This window comes from Mobula birostris, chromosome 8 (genome assembly GCF_030028105.1).
Source record: "Mobula birostris isolate sMobBir1 chromosome 8, sMobBir1.hap1, whole genome shotgun sequence".
Classification (NCBI taxonomy): domain Eukaryota; kingdom Metazoa; phylum Chordata; class Chondrichthyes; order Myliobatiformes; family Myliobatidae; genus Mobula; species Mobula birostris.
The window spans coordinates 32,407,046-32,428,405 of NC_092377.1; the positions used below are offsets into that span (position 1 = coordinate 32,407,046).

At 41.4% G+C, this 21,360-nt stretch overlaps 1 protein-coding gene across 2 annotated transcripts in view; it reads right to left on the reverse strand.

Moving 5' to 3' along the window:
- lrpprc (leucine-rich pentatricopeptide repeat containing) overlaps window positions 1-21,360 on the reverse strand; it is a 142,990-nt gene that overhangs the window by 22,117 nt on the left and 99,513 nt on the right. For both annotated transcript variants that reach the window (XM_072264971.1, XM_072264972.1), the window contains 3 exons: window positions 12,780-12,922; window positions 9,333-9,468; window positions 1,309-1,435 (listed from right to left, as the gene is read on the reverse strand). In XM_072264971.1, the coding sequence (XP_072121072.1) occupies window positions 1,309-1,435; window positions 9,333-9,468; window positions 12,780-12,922 (406 nt within the window). The remainder of the gene's footprint in view (window positions 1-1,308; window positions 1,436-9,332; window positions 9,469-12,779; window positions 12,923-21,360) is intronic.

A 21,360-nucleotide genomic window follows, 5' to 3' on the forward strand; every position in this document is an offset into this window, starting at 1 on the left:
TATCTACCCCCGCCACACATTTTCATAACTCCCAGCTGCAGCTGCCATTACTTCTGGTCAAGTCTATTGTAATATGCATAAGTATAGTGAGGTGAAAATAACACTCATTTGCAGTAGTATCACAGGCACCTACATTCAAGCAACACACAAAACATAAATTATATCAAACAGTGAAGAAAAAGATGAGGTCTGTACAAAAATTGACATCAGTGCAGAAAAAAAAGAGACAAGTCCACGATAATGCCAGAGGTGGTCCACAGTGTTCCATTTCTGACATTAGTATTATCTAATGCTATTGTAATTTGTCTGAGCAAAAAGGTACAACAAAATGGCTTACTAGCCCATTTCAAAGGGCATTTAAGGCCGAACAACTAAACTGTGCACATTTCTTATTCCTTAAATTGTTAATATTCTGTAAGTTCAGACTCCAAATATGGCAAGGTGTACAATGTCAGTAAAAAACACAATTACATCTCTCCAGACAGTTATTGGCTACCATAATAATTAATCATTCCTCCTCTCATTGATCTTCAATTTAGTCTTTGGAATGATAATCATTTTGGAATGAGATCAATTTCTGGAAATGTTGTTTCTGATATACAAACTCTTAAGACCAAAGCATACCTATATTAAATACCATGCCATGAGCTTTCAGTCAAATACTGCATGACAAGCCTGGAGAAATGAAAAACTTTCAATGACAAATAGACATTATCTTTAAAAGCCAGAAAGCGTCAATCCATGCTTGCAAAACCTGCATAATCCACACTCTACAACCTCTCAGCGGATGAGGATTACACCATTTTTCAGAGACCCAGTTGAGCTAAACTTGAACAATTATCTCACTGCACTGAACCAAACAGCACTCCTTCACCATACGCACATCTACCTGATTTCAAGAATTTTGAAGATCTGTTGGGAATCAGGGTCATGTGAGAATTACAGTAAATAATCCCAAGAAAATCTTTTACACAGCACAAGGTTAAAATATCCCTTAGTCACTTTCAGCCTCCACAGTTCAAATAATACAGCATCAGTCTCTGGACTTCCTTACTCTCAGGGCCAATCCTCTTAATCCCTGCCTAAGCACCCATTGCTCATCCGTGATTTCTTCTTTTTCCATCTGTCGGTCTTAAATCAACAATTCCTACATTAGACAGTATAATGCAGACAATAAAGGATTTATATTTTACTCACTTAAGATTTTTTGCCACAATTAAAAAATTGAGTTATTAGAGCACTAATCGCTAGCAGTTATGCCTACACATTATCTCCCACTTTCCTGACCCAACTCATTTTAAAACTTACTTGCTTTTCATTTCCATGGCATCCTCCAATAGCCCACGACTTAGAAGTGCGGTGATAAAGCTCGAATAAGCAGCTGAGCTAAGTAGCAGACCCTTATTTTCAGCCTCCTCAAAAACTTTATGGGCTTCTAGCAAAATGAAAAGAACATCCATTAAAGTTGAATTGAATAAGAGTATGGCTTTTTGCTAAGAACATTTACCAGTCCCCTAAAAGAATTAAAATTACTTTTTAACAACTTAAGAGAAAGCTACTAGGCTTCTTCAGAAATTAGTCACCTTCAATGCAGACAGTTTATTTGTAATTTATGAACACCATCATCATAATAATCATAAAAAATGATTATAGTTTTTAGTATTTAAAATTAGCCAGCGCTGTCATTGTTAAAACATGTAAAAAAAAATTCAAAGAGATAACATATTGATCTGAAGGAAACATTATTCCTGCAAAGACGAGCTCCTTGAAAACATACAGGTGTGGAACCGTACAAAAGCGTCTTTTATTCAAGTTGTTTCCATGACACTAAAATTTCATTTCAGAACGATATCCCACTCTCAGCACCAATCTTAATACAGGGACTGTTATGCCTATTAGACTAACAATAATTGTTGATAACTACAATTATACGACCCTGAGATGTAGGTGCAGAATTAAGCCGTTCGACCCATCAGGTCTGCTCCGCCATTTCATCATGGTCGATCCATTTCCCTCTCAGCCCCAGTCTCCTGCCTTCTCCCCATATACCTTCATGACCAGACTAATCAAGAATCTATCAACCTCTGCTTTAAATAAATTCAATTACTTGGCCTCCAAAGCTACCTGTGGCAACGAATTCCACAGATTCACCATTCTCTGGCTAAAGAAATTTCTCATCTCCATTCTAAATGGAGGCCTCTCTATTCTGAGGCTGTGTCCTCTGGTCTTAAGCTCTCCCACGATAGGAAACATCCTCTCCAAATCTATTCTATCAAAGCCGTTCAACATTCGATCAGTTTCAATGAGGTCACCCCTCATTCTTCTGAATTCCAGTGAGTACAGGCCCAGAGACATTAAATGCTCCTCATATGATAAGTCTTTCAATCCCAGAATCATTTTCATGAACCCCCTTTGAATCCTCTCAAATGTCAGCACATCCCTTCTTAGATGAGGTGCCCAAAACTTTTCACAATACTCCAAATGAGGCCTCATCAGCACTTTATAAAGCCCTAACACCACATCCTTGCATTTTCACTGTTCCATTTTAGTGTAACGACACTACATCCTCTCTCCCCATTTAATGCTCATTTAAGTACACCCCATTCCAATACAGTGGATTCCAGTTAACTGTGCCATCAATTGATCAGAGTAGCCACTTAAAGAACAAAAACTAATTGAAAAAGTAGCCAGAATTCCCTTTGTTTATTTGGAACATTATGCTGCTTAATTGAGATAGGAGGTTGATGCATAACAGTTTCTAACTAACATCAGCCATGTGCATTTGTGTAGCTGCCAACACTATACCATACTTAAAGGGAACAGTTTTTAAAATATCCTCAGTTGTGGGTGCTTATGTTCAAAAAGCTGTGATATTTGTCACTGATAGTTGGCAAGAAATAAGCAGCAACACAACTCTGAACTGTTTTGCTCACTGCAGTTTCAAGCATTCAGGCTTGGAGACACCAGAAATGGCTGGGAATGGAATTGAAACAATTTGAAGGATATCAATAATTATCTTGAATGTTACAATGAAAAAGATTTGGAGGATGCCTAAAACATTGTATGAAGGCAGTCCAATATCTGCATTAGGTGACTACGCTGATTTTGTTCATATGTATTAATCAACAGAACACGGCAGTGATGAATCATTCTGTCAATAACTATTAGTAACAAATAACAGCTTTATAGCAGTGTGTTGTATTTCATGTATGAGTTCTTACTCAGTTAAATGTTAGTTTGCCTTATTAATACCGTTTTAACTACTTCAATGAAATTTCAGCTAATTGGGGCAGCTGCCTAATTGGGCCAAAACGCACCTGATGATTTAACAGATTCCAAGCAAAAATAACTTCAGGAAAGGAAAGCTTAACTGGATTTCTCTAATTACAAGCAAACTTCTAACACTCAAGGTCTCTGCACTTGAGTAGCAGATTGCTCCGTCTTGATGAACTCTCAGAAACACTAGATGTCTCCATTTGAAAGTAACATTCGTATTCCCCTCCTCAGGAATAATTTGTATCATAAAATTACATTTTGCTATTACAGAAATCTTTCAGCTCAAGGCTTTTGAAAGAGCTGTCCAATTTAATCCCACATCCCAGTTTACCCGAAAGTTTAGACTTGATGAAGAGCTACCATTTGAAAGTTCTTATAAAACAATAGTTCCAACACTTGTGAAAGTAGCAAATTCTAGGACCTACAAAAGTCAGTAACAAGTAGTGTGGGAATATTTATTGATCTTCCAAAAAAAATATTGAAGGAAGTCTGAATTAGAGAACTAAATTATTAAGCCATAATGGCATTGCAATTATGGCCTCAATCATAGCCAATTTCATTTTATTTAAGAAAAGTAAATATTAAATGATAAGCATCAAATGCTGGAAACTGAGTGGGTCTGATAGCATCTGTAGAGAAAGAAACAGGAGTTAACATGTCAGAGGTTAACCTAATATATTAACATACTATTAACAGAAAGCCGAACTAAAACATGTTTTCCTCTTTGCAGATCCTACTCAACCTACTGAATATTTCCTAAAATGTTCTTTCATTTCAGATTTACAAAATTCACAGAAAAAATAGAAAAATCATTTCAATGTCTAAATATGTTTGCCAGGTGTGACCATGGAGTAAACTATCCAATTGACAGGGCAGGCAGGAAAACAAAAAGCTGCAGGAACTCAGCAGGCCAGGCGGCATCTCGGAAGAGTACAGTTGATGTTTCAGGCCGAAACCTTTCAGCAGGACTGGGAAAAATAAGCTGAGGAGTAGATTTAAGGGAGACGGAGGGGGGGAAAGGGAAGGAGAGAAAGAAACACAAGGTGATAGGTGAAACCTGGAGGGGGAAAGATGAAGTAAAGAACTGGGAAAGAGGTAGAAGGCCATAGAAGAAAGAAAACAGGGGAGGAACAGCAGAGGGAGTTGATGGCTGGGCAAGGAGATAAGGTGAGAGAGGAAAATTGTGGAGGATGGGGACATTACCGGAAGTTTGAGAAATCGATGTTCATGCCATCAAGTTGGAGGCTACCCAAACAAAATACAAAGTGCTGTTCCTCCAGTCTAAGTGTGGCCTCACCACAACAGTGGAGGAGGACACGGATGGACATATTGGAATGGGAATGGGAAGTAGAATTAAAATGGGTGGCCACTGGGAGATACCGCTTTTTCTGGTGGACAGAGCGTAGGTGTTCAGTGAAGTGGTCACCCAATCCAAGTCAGGTCTCTCCGATATATAGGTGGTCATACCACGTGCACCAAACACAGTACCGGTGGTCCCCGTTTTCCAAACGTTCGCTTTATGACAGCTCGCTGATACGAAAGACCTACTTTAGTTATCTGTTTTCGCTAACCGGAGAGTGTTTTCACTTTTACGAAAAAAGGCAGCGCGCGCCCCAATCAGCCAAGCTCTTCCTCCGGAACTGCATTCTAGCCACCATAGCTATAACATGTGTCTGTGAGCATCTGTGCTTTAACTCGATTTATTTTGTGCATCCGTTAGCAAGGTGAATTCTAAGGTATCGGAAAAACCTAAGAGAGTTCGTAAGGGTGTTACGCTTAGCATAAAACTGGACGTAATTAAGTGTTTTGATCATGGTCAACGAAGTAAGGCCACTGTCCACACGTTGAACTTGTCTGCGTCCACCATTCGCACTATTTACACACAGAGAGAAAGAATCTTGAAAGCTGCCGATGTTACTATTGGTTCTGCTCGTAGCAAAGTGGTCTCTTTTAGTCAGCATCCAATAAAATGGATAAAATGGAAAGTCTGTTGCTTGAGTGGATTGATGGGTGTACAAGGCGTGGTGTTCTGTTGTTATCTTATACTTGAGAAATCAGTCAGTCTTTTTCATAAGCTGAAACAGAAAGCTCTGGATGATGGTGATGAAAATGTTGCGAAAGTGGAATTTAAAGGTAGTCATGGTGGTTTGATCGTTTTCTGAGGCGAGGGCAGCTTCATAGTTTAACATTTACCAGAGAGAGTGCTTCGACTGATACTGAAGCTGCCGAAAAGTTTCCAGCAGAACTGAAGAAAATAATTACAGAAGGTGGTTATTCGTATAAGCAGGTGTTGAACTGTGACAAAACTGCAATTTATTGGAAAAAATTGCCAAGCAAGACATTTATTTCAATAGAAGAAAAGCAGGCTAAGGGATACAAGGCATCGAAGGACAGGTTTACCCTAACGCCTATTATTAACGCCACTGGTGATGCTGTCTTTAAGCCTCTACTAGTGTACCATTCAGAAAATCTGAGGGCACTTAAAGGCATTGATAAGAATACACTCCTGTTGTGTTCCATTCACATCCAAGCGGTTGGGACACCCAAGGGATTTTTTCTGAGTACATGAATGAATACGTTAAGTCTTTTTGTTGAAAAATACTGTAGAGTATAACCTTGTCTTGTGATTGTCGATAATTGTGCTGCTCATCCACCTGGCATTATCGAGTATGGCGGTAACATTCGTGTTGCGTTCTTACCGCCGAATATGACATCATTGCTGCAGCCGTGTGACCAAGGCCTAATAGCCACAATTAAGGCTTACTATATGCAAGCAACACACTTCAAAGTTGCTGGTGAATGCAGCAGGCCAGGCAGCATCTCTAGGAAGAGGTACAGTCGATGTTTCAGGCCGAGACCCTTCATCAGGACGGTTTCGGCCTGAAACGTCAATTGTACCTCTTCCTAGAGATGCTGCCTGGCCTGCTGCGTTCACCAGCAACTTTTATGTGTGTTGCATGAATTTCCAGCACCTGCAGAATTCTTGTTGTTTACTATACTCAAAATGTGATGCGTTTTATTTTAAGTACCATTGACAAAGAGGGCAACTCCAAAGCGTCTTTGCGAGAGACCTGGAAAGAATACAATATAAAATTGGCAATCGTCAACCTTGGAGATGCTCTCGATAGGCTAACAGTCTCGATTTGACATGACGTTTGGAGGAAACTGTGACCCGAAGCAGTGAACAATTTTAAAGGCTTCGAACCATCAACAATAAATACGGCAATAGTGACTTTGGTTAAGGAGGCTGGGTTTGTGGAAGTTGACAAAGATGATGTTGAAGAGGTTTTGGCATCCCGTGACCAAGAACTGACAGATGAAGAGCTGATACAAATGCAAGAGGAAAGGACACGAATCAAAACCAAACGCAGTAGCAAAGTGAAGTCATCCAGGAACTGTACGTGAAGCATTTGTGAGATTTTCACTGCAATTGACAGTGCTGCAATGATGGCAGAAAAGTATGACTTTAATTTTGAAAGGGCACATAGGTTTAGGGCATACTTGCAGGATGGTTTGAGTGCTTACAAAGAACTGTATGATAGAAAAATGCGTGAGGCTAAGCAGTCAAGCATACTGTCGTTTTTCAAGCCTTCCACATCAGCCACAGCAGACGACGAACCCTGGCCTTCGACATCGAGGCAGACAGACATAGAAGACATTAGTGACCAGTCTCCTGTACCTCCCACCACCGCAACCTCAGCCTAACAGACCATCATCAGTGTGCTCGTTGTCTTCCCAATTCCGGTAGGTGAAATGACACTGTACATACATTATTTCTACTTTATATAGGCCATGTATTTTTATGTGTTATTTGGTAGGTTATTTTTCGGGTCTGGGAACACGTAAAAGTTTTTCCAATATAAATGAAAGACGTTTTTGCGAAAGTGGAGTTTAAAGGTAGTTATGGGTGGTTTGATCGGTTTTTGAAGCGACAGCAGCTTCATAGCTTAAAGGTTACTGGACAGAGTGCTTCCGCCCAGAGGGCTTGCGTGAGATTTTCGCTGCGCCTGTATTTATCATATCATTCCTGCTTTTACTACATGTTAGTGTTATTTTAGGTTTTACGTGCTACTTGGTATGATTTGGTAGGTTATTTTTTTGGGTCTGGGAATGCTCAAAAATTTTTCCCATAAAAATTAATGGTAATTGCTTCTTCGCTTTACACCATTTCGGCTTACGAACGGTTTCATAGGAACGCTCTACCTTCAGATAGTGGGGGAAACCTGTATATGTCCCCAACAGACTCACATATGAAATCTCTTCTCACCTGCAAGGACTGTTTAGGGCCCTGAATGGTAGCGAGGGAGGAGGTGTACAGGCAGGTGCAGCACTTGTTCCACTTGCAAGGATAAGTGCCAGGAAGGAGATCAGTGGGGAGGGATGAATGGACAAGGGAGTCATGTAGGGAACGATCCCTGCGGAAAGCAGAAAGTGGGGGGTAGGGGGAAGATGTGCTTGATGGTCGGATCCAGTTGGAGGTGGCAGAGATTTGGAGAATCATGTGCTGGACATGGCAGCTGGTGGGGTGGTCGGTGAAGACAAGAGGAACCCTATCCTTGGTAGGGTGGCAGGAGGATGGGATAAGAGCAGACGTGCGTGAAATGGAAGAGAAGCGGTTAAGGGCAACGTTGATGGTAGAGGAAGGGAAGCCCCTTCCTTTGAATAAGGAGGACATCTCATTCATTCTAGAATGAAAAGCCTCATCCTAAAAGCAGGTGTGGCGGAGACGGAGGAATTGAGAGAAGGGGATGGCATTTTTACTAGTAACAGGATGGGATGAGGTATAAACCAGGTAGCTGTGAGAATCTGTGGGTTTATAATAGACATCGGTGGATAAGCTGTCTTTGGAGATAGACATCAGTGGATAAGCTGTCACAGGATGGGCTACATTTTCTCTATAATGCAATTTTCTTCTCTCATGTCCTGAAGGTGGTTAGAGACTGGACTTAAGGCTTGTATTCACCCATGTTGTATTCCTAATTCTATACAAGTCTACAAGTCAATGATTTTGTTGGGCTACATAGCCAAAATCCAAGGAAAACATTACCTTTTGTAATTTAGCCAAATTTAAACATTTTCAGATTTTCTATTACAGACAGGAAGCACGACCAAATAAACAAGAATACAATGAACAGGACGAAGTCACTAGGCCCCACCACTCAGTATGATCATGGCTGATCTGTGCTGGTCTCATCACCTCTTCTGTGCCAGTTTCTCACAGCCCTCAATTTCTCAATCTTTTAAATATATCTCCTGATATGCCCTCCATTATGCTTAGGAGCAGTGAATTCCAGACATTCATTACCCAAGAAATTTTTTTACACACCTGTTTTAAATGACCAGTCTCTTATTTTATAGCTTCGTCCCTTGTTCATGACTCTCCCACCAATGAAAACATCTCAACATGTAACCTATCAAGTCCCTAAGGGAACTTTTACATCTGACCAATATCCCTGATTCTTTTGTTTCCTCAATACAGGCTCAAACCATTTAGCTACACTTGGAAGGACTAACCTACCTGAGGAAATAGGCTGGTGGAATCTTTTGGACTGCTTCCAATGCATTTATATTTGTAGGTCAGGAGACTAAAACTATTCACAGAATTCCAGGTGTACCCTCACCAACACTCTGTACAACTATAACAAATCTTCCCTTTTCTTCAATCCCAATCAATTTGCAATAAAAGGCAAAACATCATTTTCCTTATTAATTATTTATTAGACCTACTTGTTAACTTTTTTGGGTTTAATGTACTAAAACACACACTTCTCTCTGAACCTAGCCCAATTGCAGTCACTCTCTATTTGGATAATTATCCATCTTTCGATTCCTTCACTGGAAATGCAAGACCTCACACTTCCCAACTTCAAACTTCATTTGCCAGGTTTTCACCCAACTACTCAATCCATCTACATCCTGTTACAAAATCACAATATTTTCATTCTGATTGCCATTCCACCTATTTTCATATCATCAGTTGAAACCTTTAAATTTTGCTTCAATATGTATTTGAAAATAATATCAATTTGGGTCTAAAAACTTATTGCAAACTGTACCTTGAATATTATTCTTCTTGGAAAGCATGAGCAGTCGGCGTTGATAGTCACCGGCATAGTCAGCTGGCACATCAGGAATTCTTGCACTTCGACCAACAGAAGATGAACTGGTTGCTGTGGCATCCTCATACCATGTCTGAGTAACAAATATAATATGTTGCATTTATTAAATACAGAAAACAGCTTCCGACACATTAATCAAAGAAAACACTACTGGCTCTCACTTTTCACTCCATTCGACAGGCACCTTCTGTTTATGATGGTACTGAATTTCAGAAGTAGTTTCAATCTATCTATTGCATGATTGATCAAGCCATACATGGATGAGCCCATGGTCCCATCATTCCACAGTATTAACTAAATCAACAGTTATCTTCTAACCATTAGTGCAACAGCATTTGGAAATCAAGAACATATTAGTGGTTTCCTTTTTGTGATTCATGCACTAAAACACATATCCCTCCAACAACCAACAAACAGATAAGCTTATCATTCGTAAGATTGTAAAATTAACTCATCCTTCAAGTTAGCTAATTTCTAATCAACTTTAAACCCTTGGAAATCCTGCCCATTTATGCCAGCAGGCAGAATTTAAAATTGGCATATTAAAATTGTCTGTTTACTTTAAAATATTGTAAACAATTAACAGACAACAGATTATGCAGCTGTCTTCGAGAAAGTAGTTGTGGAGGTGCAGGAAACAAGCTCAAACAACATTATTCAATAAACCAAGACTGAATACAAAGAATGCAAATTTAAAATGTAATTTGAACAGAATTTCAAAATGGCTAAGCCTAACCAAATAATGACAGAATGACACAGGAAAGAAAAACTAAAACAAATCCAACAAAGGAGTGTTAGTCAAACCACAAACAGCAAAAAAAAGAGAAATAGTTATAGGTTTTAAGCTCATGTAGCATAAAACTAAAAGCAAACATTGGAACCCATGTACAGCTCCGAAGAAGGATCCCAGCCTGAAACATCAACTCTTTACTCTTTTCCATAGATGCTGAAGTCCTCCAGTATTTTATGCATTGGAATCTAAAATATCTTTTATTATTTTGGATTAAGAATCCAAAATTTAAACTACAATAATAAGAGAAGATATATGGACTGAAGTGAGTTTTAATCTAACAAATAAAAATGTGAAATGCAAAAAAGTACTTGAAAACATTACACACAGAATGCTGGAGGAATTTAGCAGGTCAGGCAGCTAGCTCTATGGAGAGGAATGCATGTGTTGCATATGCAGAATCTCTTATGTTTATGATTTAAAACATCATAAAACATCAGCAGCTGATACCAAAACCACAGTCAGTCATCGAGCAATAGACAAGCCCTTTCACCCATGCCTACCCAGCTAGTCCCAATTTCCTGAATTCAGCCCATACCCCTCCAAGCCCTGCCCCTCCATGTAAAAGATACTATTTACCTGCCTCAATCATTTCCTCTGGTAGCTCATTCCAAATACTTAACACTGTGTGAAAAAGCTGTGACTCTGATACCTTTAAATCTTTCCACTTTCATCCTAATTCAATGCCTCCTACTTCTGGACTTCACAATGCTGGGGAAAAGACTGTTACCTTCCACCTTACCCATGCCTCTTGTAACGTTAAGCATTTCATTGCTCATTCTCCGACATTCCAAGGAATAAAGACCTACCCTGGCTAACGTCTCCCCATAATTCAGGCCCTCTGGTCCTGGTTACATCCTCATAAATTTCTCCTGCTCTTTTTCACATCATAGGGTGACCAAAACAGTTTACAGTACTCCAAGAGCAGCCTCATCAAAGAATTATACAACTGCAACATAATATCCCAACACCTATACTCCATGTCCTGACTGATTAAGGTCAGCATGCTAAAACAACTTTGTCACTACCCAGTCTACCTGCAAGCGGAATTTTTAATGAACTTTTAATGAGATTCTACTATTCTAACACATTCCCGAGTGCCCTAACAATCATAGTACCTACGTTGATTTGACTTTCCAAAACACATCACCTCACAGTTAACTGTATTAAAATCTACTTGCCACTATTCAGCCTACTTCGCTAAGTGATCAAGAACCCCCTGTAATCTACAATAACCTTTACTTCTTCCACCTGTACTCTCCCAGTTTCTTACTTCATTCCCACTCCCCCACCCACCTATCTTCCCCCTCACCTGGTCTCCAATGTCACCTACATCTCCTCTCTCCCACTTTCTCATTCTAGCTCCTTCCCCCTTCCTTTCGAGTCCAAAGGAAGATTCTTAGTCCAAAACATCGAGTGTTTATTCATTCCAGAGATAGTGCCTGACTTGCCAAGTACCTCCAGTACTGTGTGTGTGTGTGTGTGTGTGTGTGTGCGTGTGTGTGTGTGTGTGTGTGTGTGTGTGTGTTGCTCAAGATTTCCAGCATCTGCAGCATCTCGTGTAATATTGGCTGTTTTTGTCTTCCATTACCAGTGCCTGTCCTGCTTCAGAGTCCCTACTTTGCTTTGATGCATTTCCTTTCTCTAACTGCTAATATTAATTCCTCAACCACATTACTTCTTCAAAATCTTATTCCCATGGCATAACTTGACATTACCCTACAAGAAATATTTCCTTTGTCCTATCCATTCATCTCCCGCCTTCTCTGTTACATAAGTCTAATATGTTTTCTCTCTTCACTAATTCTGACGAAGGATCTTTGATAAGAAATGTTAAATATGTTTCTCTTTCCACAGATATTGACTAAATGTTATGTAGTTCAAGGATTTTCTATCACTACTTTACACAAAGAATAAGGTGGATACATTTTTGAGATTATTCCTAAATGTTGCTTCCAAAACTCCCAAAACAGAAAAAGCTTAACATACGGTACAACCCCTCCTTAATCCATTATTTCAAAGAGTAAGCTACTGTATATATCTCATAGTCAAACTAATATTCAGGTCTGCAGATAAGCAACCATTCAACACTATCATCCCACCAGAAGTACTTCATTTTTCATTTGGAAGCTTACTTCACTTGTAGGTCCTTTTCTCCCCAGAAGTTAACTATCAGTACTGTCTGAAATTATGTGCACCATCATTTATGGAACAAGGGGAAAATTATGTTGATTTAGCACTTGGTAAGGAAATCAGAAGCAACAAAAAGGGAAGAAAATAGACTCTGATTGGCGGGATATGTCAAAAAGTGAGATATTCTAAAAAAGTATACATACTGAAAGAATATAAGAGTAGAGAATTACATACTGAAAGAGTAAAAGAGTAGAGAATTACACATCCAGGTTATAGATGCATGGCCCTCAATGATATTTTATGAGATTAAGCAGGGCATGAAATGCAAGGGGCTAGAGGACTGTTTGGCCTTCTGCAGTTCCTGACTGGTGTTTGAACAGGTAACAGCAATTATACATTTTGGTTAAATTTTGGGTAACATTAAAGAAAGCAACGTAAGCTTGTAAGTTTAAAACGGTTACCTCAGGAACTTCAAATGGAATTTCTTGACCATTGCTACGGAATATATCAGCAAGTATTCGGAGTGTTCGCTCTCGGGGGATCACATTTTCCTCTTGCATTTTGGTCCATGTTGCATCAGCTTTTCGCCAGTCATTCTCATCCTCTGTTTAAAATAAGAAGACATGCTTAATGATACAGAAGTTCAGATCTCGCGTGAATAGTGAGGTGGGACAAGCAACATGAAATTATAATCAAATGATTTGAAAGAATTTCATTCCCCAACCTCTGAAATCAAGAATGTAGAAAACCAGTCCAAGAATCACATCATGTGCAAAAGCCAGGTAATGGTGGTTTACAGAAGCAGAGAAGACAAATTCATACATTGAAAATACCATAACATGGAGGTTCTACACACCTGATGAATAGTCATTAATCAGATCAGACTAGTCCTTTCTGTCGTCGGCCCCCAACCAACACATACTCCACTCTCCCCTCCTAACAGTCCCCTACCCTGCTCTCATGACTATACCCCTTCCCCACACGAAACCACCACGGTGGGCTTCACAGCTGAACAGATGCGAAGACAGCTGAAACGTCTCAACCCAAGCAAGGCTGCAGGACCGGATGGTGTCAGTCCAGGGTGCTCAAAGCCTGTGCCCCTCAGCTATGTGGAGTACTTCGCCATGTATTCAACCCGAGCCTGAGGCTCCGGAGGGTTCCTGTACTGTGGAAGACGTCCTGCCTTGTCCTCGTGCCAAAGACGTCGCGCCCCAGCGGCCTCAATGACTACCGACTGGTGGCATTGACCTCCCACATCATGAAGACCCTGGAGGGACTTGTTCTGGAGCTGCTCTGGCCTATGGTCAGGTCACACTTAGATCTCCTCCAGTTCGCCTACCAGCCCCGACTAGGAGTTGAGGATGCCATTGTCTACCTGCTGAACCATGTCTACGCCCACCTGGACAAGCCAGCGAGCACTGTGAGGGTCATGTTTTTTGACTTCTCCAGTGCATTCAACACCATCCGCCCTGCTCTGCTGGGGGAGAAGCTGACAGCGATGCAGGTGGATGCTTCCCTGGTATCATGGATTCTTGATTACCTGACTGGCAGACCACCGTACGTGTGCTTGCAACACTGTGTGTCCGACAGAGTGATCAGCAGCACTGGGGCTCCACAGGGGACTGTCTTGTCTCCCTTTCTCTTCACCATTTACACCTCGGACTTCGACTACTGCACAAAGTCTTGTCATCTTCAGAAGTTTTCGGATGACTCTGCCATAGTTGGATGCATCAGCAAGGGAGATGAGGCTGAGTACAGGGCTACAGTAGGAAACTTTGTCACATGGTGTGAGCAGAATTATCTGCAGCTTAATGTGAAAAAGACTAAGGAGCTGGTGGTTGACCTGAGGAGAGCTAAGGTACCGGTGACCCCTGTCTCCAACCAGGGGGGTCAGTGTGGACATGGTGGAGGATTACAAATACCTGGGGATACGAATTGACAATAAACTGGACTGGTCAAAGAACACTGAGGCGGTCTACAAGGAGGGTCAGAGCTGTCTCTATTTCCTGAGGAGACTGAGGGCCTTTAACATCTGCTGGACGATGCTGAGGATGTTCTACGAGTCTGTGGTGGCCAGTGCTATTATGTTTGCTGTTGTATGCTGAGGCAGCAGGCTGAGGGTGGCAGACACCAACAGAGTCAACAAACTCATCCGTAAGGCCAGTGATGTTGTGGGGATGGAACTGGACTCTCTCACGGTGGTGTCTGAAAAGAGGATGCTGTCTAAGTTGCATGCCATCTTGGTCAATGTTTCCCATCCACTACATAATGTACTGGGTGGGCACAGGAGTACATTCAGCCAGAGACTCATTCCACCAAGATGCAGCACAGAGTGTCACAGGAAGTCATTCCTGCCTGTGGCCATCAAACTTTACAACTCCTCCCTTGGAGGGTCAGACACTCTGAGCCAATAGGCTGGTCCTGGACTTATTTCATAATTTACTGACATAATTTACATATTACTATTTAACTATTTATGGTTTTTATTATTAATTATTTATGGTGCAACTGTAACAAAAACCAATTTCCCCCGGGATCAATAAAGTATGACTATGACAAACAAGAGGAAATCTGCAGATGCTAGAAATCCGAGTGTAACACCCTGTTTAAGATTTTACTGCTAATGTTGCAGGGTATTTCATGTAATGGTTTTCTGTAGAAGCAGTGTGTTCTGCTGGTAGTGATTGGGTTACTGTTAAAGATAAGGGGTTATGATGCTCATGATTAGGAATGTAGTGTCATTTAACCAGGATGGTGGAATTGGGAGAAGGTTCTAGAGAATGCTGAGGAGAGGTTTTGTGATGGACTCAGAGGTGGGTCAGAGGTCTTTTCAGCAGGAGACGGACAGAAGCTCAAGAGAACCGGCCGTAGGATTCAATCCAACAGGAATGCATGATTCGATGGAGTGCAAGAGGAAAAACCCTACCGGTGATCAGTAAATAGGTACATCATACACATCAGATTTTGGAAGATTTGTGCTCCAACCCGTGCACATTTGACTGTTTTAATTATGATGGGTCTTTTATTTTTTTTCCCTTTTTTTCTTTCTTCTTTAACGACAGTTTAGTTAAGTAAACATTCATAAGTATACTTTCTTTATAATTGTATGCAGTGTAAGGTCTGTTACTTCTTGCCAACAGTCGATGGCATGGGGGCAGTAATTACAAGTATTCACACAGATCGGGACAAGACATCCCAACCTCCCGGGTATGGTGGGGCCGAGGCCCTTCATCAGGACTGGAGAAACAAAAGATGAGGAGTCAGAGTTAGAAGCGGGGGGGGGGGGGGTAAAACAAGGCGCTAGGAAGGTGATTGGTTAAAAAGATACAGGTGCTGGAGAAGGGGGAATCTGATAGGCCATCAGAGGACAGAAGGCCATGGAAGAAAGAAAAGGGGAGGTGACAGGTGGGTAAGGAGATTTGGTGAGAGGGGGAAAAGGGAATGGGGAATGGTGAAGGGGGGGTGGGGGGCATTACTGGAAGTTTGAGAAGTTGATGTTCATGCTATCAGGTTGGAGGCTACGTAGACGGAATATAATGTGTTGATCCTCCAACCTGAGTGTGGCCTGTTTGTGACAGTAGAGAAGGACTGACATATTGGAATGAGGAATGGAATTAAAATGGGTGGCCACTGGGAGATCCCACTTTTTTCTGGTGGATGGAGCGTAGGTGTTCGGTGAAGCAGTCTTCCAATCTGCGTTGGGTCTCACGGGTTTGCAGGAGGCCTCACCGGGAGCACCGGATACGGTAGATGACCCTAACAGACTCACAGGTGAAATGTCGCCTCACCTGGTAGGAGAGTTTGGGGCCCTGAATGGTAGTAAGGTGTAGCACTTGTTCCGCTTGCAAGGTTAAGTGCCAGGAGGAAGATCAGTGGAGAGGGACAAATGGACGAGGAAGTGATCCCTGCAGAAAGCAGAAAGGGGTGGGGGGGGGGGGAAGAAATGTACTTGGTGGTGGAACCCCATTGAAGGTGGTGGAAATTTTGGAGAATTATGTCCTGGACGCAGAGGCTGGGGTGTACCACAGCGAGGACAAGAGGAACCCTATCCCTGGTGGGGTGGCAGGGGGACGGGGTGAGGGCAGACATGCATAAAATGATGTTGAGGGCAGTGTTGATAGTGGAGTCCATTGCAGGGTAAAAGAAAATATCACTTATTTTGTTATGGTCAATTTTGGAAGACTGTTATTTGAAAACATTATATCAAAACATGTTTTGATTGCCATTTTTGAGACTACTGTGCATTGATTCAATCGTGCTTCAGTGTGGCATACACAGGCAGAAGCAGGGGATAAAACTGGCATCGTACAGGAACTCTCCAGCACCTTACTGCATGTTCAGCCATCAGATTTCTGATTAACCTTTCAACAGCAAACAAGAAAAAAAATCTGCAAAATGTTAAAGCAAAAATTCTTGCCTCCTACCTGGTCATTATTGCTCCGCTGTTTGATGCAAGTAAAGTGATTGCTGATTATCCTACATCACAACAGTGATTACACTTCAAAAGCACTTCACTAACTGTAAAGCACTTTGGCATATTCTCAAAGGAATTTAGAAACTAAGTACTTCAGTATTTGATGCTAGAATTTATTCCATAATTCACGATTTTTGTTCAGTAATGAGCTGATGCCAGCCCCAAAGACTACATTTGGAACCTTGCTTTGAAATGGCAGGAAAGGGAGAGCCTTAAATTAGGAAGTGGCAAATTTCAAAAAGTTGTAACTTTTTAAAAAAAATTCTCCCAATTAATAAAAATAGCTTAAAAGCTGGATACATAATTCACCAGAAAATAGAGTAAGATAGCACAGAAACAGCTGGATATTGCCAAGCCCATCTTCCCCATTAGTCCCACTTTCCAATGATGACTTCCTCCAGTCGTACATTCCAGACATCTTCTCAATCTCTCCCTGCTTATCCTGTATCTGTGCCCTGTATAATATTGGACTTTCCCAGGGGGGAAAACTATGACAGTCCACCTTATCCATACCACTCATGATTTATCAACTTTTGTGAGGTCATCCCTCACTCTCCTGCAATCCGGGGCTATAAAACCACAAGATATAGGGGCATAATTAGACCACTTGGCCTATCGAGTCAGCTCCATCATTTCACCATGACTGACTTAATTTTCTTCTCAGCCCCAATCTTCAGCCTTCGCCCTGTATCCCTTCATGCCCTGACCAATCGAGAATCATCAACTTCTGCCTTAAATATACATAAAGACTTGGCCTCCACATCTGCTTGTGGCAAGGAATTCCAAAGATTCACTACTCTCTGGCTAAAGAAATTCTTCCTTACCTCTGATCTAAAACGACACCCCTCTATTCTGAGGCTGTGTCCTCTGGTCTCAGACTCACCCACCACAGCAAACATCCTCTCCCCATCTACTCTATCAAGGCCTTTCACCATTCAATAGGTTTCAGTGAGGTCACCCCTCATTCTTCTGAATTCTAGTGAATACAGGCCCAGAGCCAGCAAATGCTCTCCATATGACAAGCCATTCAATCCTGGAAACTCCACAAACCTCCTTTGAAACTTCTGCAGTTTCAGATCATCCTTTCTAAGATAAGGGGCCCAACAGTGTTCACAATCTCTAAGTGAGGCCTCACCAGTGCTTATACAGTCTCAACATTACATCCTTGCTTCTATATTCTAGTCCTCTCGAAATGAATGCTGACATTACATTTGCCTACCTCACCACAGACTCAACTTGCAAATTAACCCTTAGGGAATCCTGCATAAGGACTCCCAAGTCCCTTTGCACCTCAGTTTTTTTGTATTCTCTTTCCCTTTTGAAAATAGCCACCCCTTTCATTTCTTCTACCAAAGTGCATGACCATACATTTCCCAATGCTGTATTCCATCTGCTACTTCTTTGCTCATTCTCCTAATCTGTCTCAGAACTTCTATACCTCTCTACTTCCTCAAAACTACCTGTCCCCCCAATTATCTTCGTACTGTCTGCAAATTTTGCAACAAAACCATCAGTTCCATCGTCCAAATCAGTGATGTATAACGTAAAAAAATTGGTCCCAATACAGACCGTTGTGGGACACCACAAGTCACCGGCAGCCAGGGAAAAAAGGCTCCTTTTATTCCTACACTTTGCCTCCTGTTAATCAACCACTGCTTTATCCATACTAGAATCTTCCCTGTACTACCATGGGCTCATAGCTTGTTAAGCAGCCTCATGTGTGACAACTTGTCAAAGGCCTTCCCAAAATTCAAGTACACAACATCAACTGATTCTTTTTTGTCTATCCTGCTTGTTAGCTCTTCAAATAATTCCAACAGATTTGTCAGGCAAGATTTTCCCTTGAGGAAACCATGCTAACTACAGCCTATTTTATCATATACCTCCAAGTACCCTATACCTCATCCTGAATAATCGACTCCAACACCTTCCCAAACATTGACTAACTCGTCTATAGTTTCCTTTCCTATGCCTCTCTCCTTTCTTGAACAGTGGAGTGACATCTGCAATTTTCCAGTCTTCTGAAACCATTCCAGAATCTAGTGATTCTTGAAACATCATTACTGATACTTTCACAATCTCTTCAGCCACCTCTTTCAGAACCCTAGGGTGCACACCATTTGGTCCAGATGACTTATCTACCTTCAGACATTTCAGCTTCCCAAGAACTTATTCCTTAGTTATGGTAACTTCACGCACTTCATGACCCCTGATACATGGAACTTCCACCATACCGCTCCTGTCTCCCACAGTGAAGACTGATGCAAAATACTTATACAATTTGTCCACCATTTCATTGTTCCCTATTACTACCCCTCCAGCATTGTTTTCCAGTGGTCCGATATTCAGTCTTGCCTCTCCTTTGCATTTTCTGTATCTGAAGAAACTTTTGGTATCCTCTTTAACACTATTGGCCAGCTTACTTTTGTATTCCATCTCTACCTTCTTAACGACTTTTTTAGTTGTCTTCTGTTGGTTCTCAAAAGCTCCCCAATCCTCTAACTTCCCACTAATTTGTGTTCTATTATATGCCCCCTCTTTGGCTTTCTCTTGTTAGCCACAGTTGTATCATCTTTCCTTTAGAATGTTTCTTCCTCTTTGAGATAAAGATCCAGCATGGCCAACCTCTTCCTCTAACTCAGATTTTCCAGCTCAGGCATTATAAACTAAGCCTGTGTGTCAATAGCATAAAACGTTCTTTTAAATATAAAGTAGAGCGATTCTGAAGTAAATCTTGTTTAAGTTTTCTTCTTCTGGCTTCTCAAAATAAAAGCAAAATGTTATGCTTTGTGAGGCTTCACTGGTTAAGCAACATAGAACAAGAAGAAGAATAAAACTACACAAAAAACTAATACTAAAAAAGAAAACCAAGGTTATGGTGAAGTAGTTTCTTGGACCAGAAAGATGGTTTCACTCATTGACAATTTGGAATAATAATAATATTTTTAACCATTTAAACTGAAGGAGTAACACTTAAATCTGATGACAAAATTCTGAGTAGATTCCTGTGGGCACATGGCCAAGTGGTTAAAGCATTGGACTAGTGACCTGAAGGTTGTGAGTTCGAGCCCCAGCCGAGGCAACGTGTTGTGTCCTTGAGCAAGGCACTTAATCACACATTGCTCTGCGACGACACTGGTGCCAAGCTGTATGGGTTTTAATGCCCTTCCCTTGGACAACATTGGTGTCGTGGAGAGGGGAGACTTGCAGCATGGGCAACTGCTGGTCTTCCATACAACCTTGCCCAGGCCTGCGCCCCCGAGAGTGAAGGCTTTCCGGGCGCAGATCCATGGTCTCGCAAGACTAACTGATGTCTTTATTAAGATTAAGTTAAGAACAAGTTAAGTTCCTAGTTTGCTATATCCTTTCACTTGTAAACAGTGGGGTCACACCTGACATAATCAGCAGGAACCACTGCAGAATCTATCTTCTAAGTTGAAGTCTGTCCTGAGCCTTGTGGCCCATCAGGCCAGTGTTTATGCCGGTTTCTGTGGTGTGAAGTGACTGAGAGTACGAGACTCTCCCCCCCCCCCCCCCCCCCCCCGGTTAGGGCGCCAGTCTATCGCAAGATTAAACCCCAGCTGGTACCTATTTTCACCTGGACTGGAGCAATGTGTCGTTAAGTGCCTTGGTCAAAGACAAAACACGCTGCATCTGCCAGAGACTTGACCCCACAGCCTTCAGATTGTGAGCCCAACGCCCTAACCACTTGGCCACGCAGAATTTATCTCGCCACCCTTAAACGTAAGAGATTCTGTAGATAATGGAAATCCAGAGCAACACACACAAAATGTTGGAAGAACTTAGCAGGTCTGATTTACTGCTCCACTACAAAGTCTCTTCAAGATATGTATACATTTTCTGTTTATTCTGTTAATATGTAGTGTTTATCATTTCCATAACTTTTAGTGTGTGTAGCCATCCCCATCTTTGTTCCAGAGAAGGCAAAGGCTTGTTGGACACTGTCGACGAATGAAGACAAAAAGCAATTAGCAAAATGCTTCAATTCACAGGTGCTCAGCTGAAAGAGCCCACTGTCCACTACACACTATCAGCCTATGAAGTATAATGTAACAGATTCTATTCTATTTGTGACAAGCTTCAGATGGACTCCAGATCTTGGGGGCATACTAGAATTAAAGGAGACAGCAGATGACTTATTCACCAATTCTGAACTTTGAACACAAAGACAAATCAGCTTCAGAAATTGGTAAATTGTTTACAGTGGATGTTCTGATCAGTACCAACCTCCTATCCTCTATAGCAAACATACAGGGTAACTAGGAAAGTGTAACAATAACTACAAATCACACAAGTCTGTGGAACACATGGTTAGTACTATAAAACTACAAACCAGCATGTAAAATCAGTAATCTGTTAAAAGAATTCAAGATGGCGGCACGCATGGACGCAGCAGCCCCTCGGGGAGTGATAAGTGTATCTAGTGTTTGTTTTGTTTGTCCTGGACACATAACATACAGTCGGAATATGCTCGTTAACATCAGGGCATACTATGTCGGAAAAACTGACGAGTTCTGGTGTGACATGGACAGTTTACGCCGCTACAG